Genomic DNA, 4,243 nt, shown 5'->3' with positions numbered 1-4,243 from the left:
TTTTGTCTTAATTTTGAAAATATTTAGGTATTTTTGTTAATAATTATACGATATTGTAATATAAAACATTATGGAACAATCAATTCATTGTGAATCAGGCAAAGTAACATTTAACTACGCCATGCACTTATTGCTCAAATAATTCATTAAATAAATTGTTATTAAAATAAATCATAAATTATTGAACTTATTGCTAAAATTAACCTATGTTACGGAAAACTAATTGGTTTATAAATATTTATTTATTTAAAATTAGATAGTAATTAACGTTTCACTAAAGCTGCCATTTACAAAAGTAGTGATATTTGAAATAAAATTTAAATCTAAAAATTGACTTTTCTGAAGTCACAGTACGACTTCAAAGTAAATAAATACGTTGAAATAAACAAAAATCCAATAATAATATCTAGTTCAAGGAAGCAAAAGAAGATTTTTAACACGTTTCAATTAATGTTTGTCATACTGAATTTAATAGCTGATTACCAGTATTGCAATCTCCACGCTTGTATTTATTAACTTGTTTCCTCTTTCCTAATACAGGCACGACGCCTTAGGTGTCCTGAACTTTCCATAACCGTTTTATCTGTTGTTAGATATTTTAAATATTTATTTTGCTAAAAGAAAGAATTACACATTTGTCCTACTAACAAAAAGACATTAGATTTTTTCTAAAATAATATTTAGAGCACACAAAGGGTTTTCAATTTTGTATTGATTAAATGCTTCGGGTTTAGAGAGTCAGAGTTTGAAGAATTGAAGTTGACTGAAAATTTAAGTTGGTTCAAAGGATAGAATGTATTATAGTTAGAATGATATAGTTTAGAGAGAAGTGAGTAGAAATTAAAACTTTAATGTGTGTTTTTAGGATAGAAGAACTGTAACTTAAAATATAGTTATCGGCATGAAGATCAGCAAAAACACTTTAATTTCACATGCTGAAAATAGTTTTTCTTTCTGAACTTTATTTTTTAATTATTAAGTCGTATAATAAGAGAGCGTAGGTGAACGAAGACTAACTATGACATATATAGTTCGAGCTTTGAGAGAAGATTATGCTGAATTTCAGTAATGAGACATTTCTGACACTAGTTTTTCTTCAGACAGGAATTTCTGATAGGATAAACGTGACGAAATTGCAGTTTGAACTGAGAAACTGTTGGGGATATATGGTTTTAGATAAAATATGGCCTTAATAAACAGGTAGAACTCTGGAAATGTTTGTGCATGTGTGAGTAAATTTGCTCTTTTTTAAAAAGTTAAGAAAAACCAATGGCCTTTCACAAAATAAAAATTAGTTAAAATGGTTCCGAACAGGGCAAGAAGATTTTCATTTGTTACCCTGACCATTTCCAAAACAAACAAAAAATAGCTGTTAGGGATTCACTCATATAAAATATTAATTTCTTCTACGTTCGTGTTTGGAAACTACGCTTAGAGAATTGAAGTATTATTTATTAGTAGAATACTTCAAAAAGTAAAAGAGAAAATATCATCAGACCCGTATTTTAACAGTACAATACTTCTTTCAATTAAATATATCACACATGACTGAAGTTTTCTATGTTGTTAAGTAACAATACTAACAGGCGTTCATGAATAAAGCTTAAAAGATTACTTTTTTCATCATAAACATTGCATTATACGTCAATTTCATTCGCACTTTTATCTTTTATTTATAAATGATATTATTTTACGTTAAGTATAAAACATTTTGATCGCATTATTTTCTATACCTTATACAGTTTTTTTCGTGTTGAGAGCTGTTCGGTAAGAATTCAACCTAATGATTAAAACAATTTTAATTATAAATATTTTTAGAACTTCTAATCGAGACACTAAATTATGTTAAAATTCTCTCACCCAGACTGTAAATTACATTATAATATTAATTTTCTAGAGGGCATGCCCCAGACCTTCCCTAGATTATACTGCCTTTGGCAGTATGTGAGCTGCTCTTAGCAGCACCTTATATTTTCAATATCTCACCAATCTGCTACCTCTTGTTTTGAGAAAAATCTCGAAAGTTGTAACGCGAAGTAATATTTCTTATATATGACTAATCTTTCTCGGTGTCCTTTGGTTACAGAGTCGAATTAAATGTACTGGGTATAAGCAGGGCTGGCCCTAGGGTTGCTGGCGCCCCGGGCAAGCCGAACTTCGGCGTCCTTACAAGTATAATTTTTAAAACTTTTCACAAGGAGGAAAAACTACAAATGTATAAATATAGAATTTATTATAATATATTGTACAAATTAAAGAAAACAGTTCAAACACAGCAACAAAGTTTCAAATACTTTCATTAATATAACTGGGAGAGAGAGACCGTATCTACATTACTGGCAATGATCTCCACCCATTTTTGTTACATTTACAAACAAACACTAAGTGGAAATGGAGGAGTTATGGTATCTAGTTTTCACTTGCAAACACAAAAACGAAGCATTCAAATCGGTACAGAATCTGAACAAATTGTACTATATCCCGTCAAGTTCATGATGATAAAAACTGTAGATGTAACCAATTTTCTACTGATAAATTAAAGAATATGAGAAAAAAACCAGGTGCTGAAAAACAAACATCATCCTAACTAAAACATTTTTTTCTTGACTTTAGATCTGCATTGATTATTTCATTCTGAACATTTTTGTCACAATAATGAATGTGAGTTTCTTTAGACACAACCCGACGTAAATGTTCGTTCATAGTCAGATCAAATTTTCCAAGCATTTCAACAAGACCTAAAAAATGCCCATTGTGCGGTGTAAATAATGTGTCTGAAGTTCCCCTGAAAGCCAAATTGTTTTCAGCTAAATACAGAGTGATGCTCATTAAACGTTCCAAAACTTTACACCAATGCTCTCGTTCCTTTTCCACACGTGACTGTATCTCCTTATCAATAGTTTTATTAATCTGCAATCGCAGTGATGTCTCAAACCACTTCTTAAGACATTCCAGATGATGTACTGAATTTTCATGTGATTGCAAATATTCACGAGCATGCTTCAAGTCATTAATTTCAGATTTTCCTAAAAATGACTTATTTGTCAAGCCAAAAATTTTGCAACAAAAACAACAACTTTTATTGCTGCTCTCTGAATAAACAAGCCACCTTCTAAGAAAATTTTCACCGTTGTTAATTTTCCTATACATCATTGTCACGGAGAAACTACGTTTGTCTGAATTTTTTGGGGGAAAACTGTACTGTTTATTCATAGGATGTGGTCCGTTCATAATGATGTGATCAGTTTCCGCTGCTGGATCATAGTAGTTGACATTTCTTTTGGGGAAGTTTTCAAATTTAGTTTTAAAATCCTCAGAATTCCCTGCTATGACATTATTGCCCAAGTCTTCAACAATATTGCAAATGCGATCGTGATGTTTTGATTTATGCGCGCAATCGTTCTTTCCTTCAGAAGGTTCCGTATCTTCAGTTGGTTTGACTTCACAAACATTTGATGACAAATCTAGAGAGATAGATCTAACTGAAGAAGTTGAGCCTGCATTGTTCCCACTGTTAGACTTGGGACTGAAAAAACTTGATAGCTTTTGGTGTTTCTTGGCTGCTTTTTCTTGTTGAAGACGCCTTTTTCTGTTTTCATGGCCTGCTAATTTTTTGGAGGCATTTGCAATCTAGGAAAAAAAAAAAGAGTCAAAAAATCTAAAATGGAATATATATATGTACACTCTGGGTCACGCAATAAGCATCCACGCTTAGCTTTCCAAATTCAAGTTACAATACACTTACGCAACTGACTATAGTTTATCATATCTGATGATTGCAAAATAACTTAAGAAGAGCCAGATAAACATAAAAATTATAAAATAACTGCCCTGATTTACCTGTAATTCAGTTTTTCTTTGTCAGTTGTTTTTCACAGTTTGATGATGATCACCGTAACGGAAAGAATTGTATTTAAACGTACAGAATTAAATGATGAGTCGTTCAAATTTAGAGGTCACAAACCCCACAAACCAGGAAGTCAACCAACGCAGCGCACTCTTCCGCAGACACGGCAACACTGCTGCTGGCCGGCCGCATTTGCTCCAGGCCAGTTCTCGCCGTATAAGCTGTTGAAATGATCTTACTGGAATTCAGTAAAAATGGAATTGTAAAAAAATTATCATAATTTTTGTAAAATATAATGCTGAAAGCTTCATAATACAAAAATGTTTTAAAGTTATTTTAAATGTTTTTTAAATCTAAAGAACAATACATTAATTAATATAAAAAATAAGAATGATG

General features: G+C 31.4%; 1 protein-coding gene across 1 annotated transcript; it reads right to left on the bottom strand.

Annotated features, from left to right (window-relative positions):
- Window positions 1-2,583: 2,583 nt before the first annotated feature.
- On the bottom strand, window positions 2,584-4,039 carry LOC106465297 (zinc finger MYM-type protein 5-like). Its single transcript, XM_013925506.1, has 2 exons — window positions 3,974-4,039; window positions 2,584-3,630 (listed from the first exon to the last, which is right to left on the bottom strand). Exons 1-2 carry the CDS (start codon window positions 4,037-4,039, stop codon window positions 2,584-2,586), a joined length of 1,113 nt encoding a protein of 370 aa, XP_013780960.1.
- Between the last annotated feature and the right edge of the window lie 204 nt (window positions 4,040-4,243).

Source organism: Limulus polyphemus, unplaced genomic scaffold (genome assembly GCF_000517525.1).
Source record: "Limulus polyphemus unplaced genomic scaffold, Limulus_polyphemus-2.1.2 Scaffold67, whole genome shotgun sequence".
NCBI classification, from domain to species: domain Eukaryota; kingdom Metazoa; phylum Arthropoda; class Merostomata; order Xiphosura; family Limulidae; genus Limulus; species Limulus polyphemus.
Note: the sequence above shows the minus strand (reverse complement) of the source record. Positions and strands in the feature narration are given on the sequence as shown.

Coding starts and splice junctions, on each gene's coding strand:
- LOC106465297 (XM_013925506.1), bottom strand. CDS start 4,039: ATGCGGCCGGCCAGCAGCAGTGTTGCCGTGTCTGCGGAAGAGTGCGCT. Junction 3,631..3,973: donor CTGCGTTGGTTGACTTCCTG/GTTTGTGGGGTT, acceptor TTTTTTTCCTAG/ATTGCAAATGCCTCCAAAAA.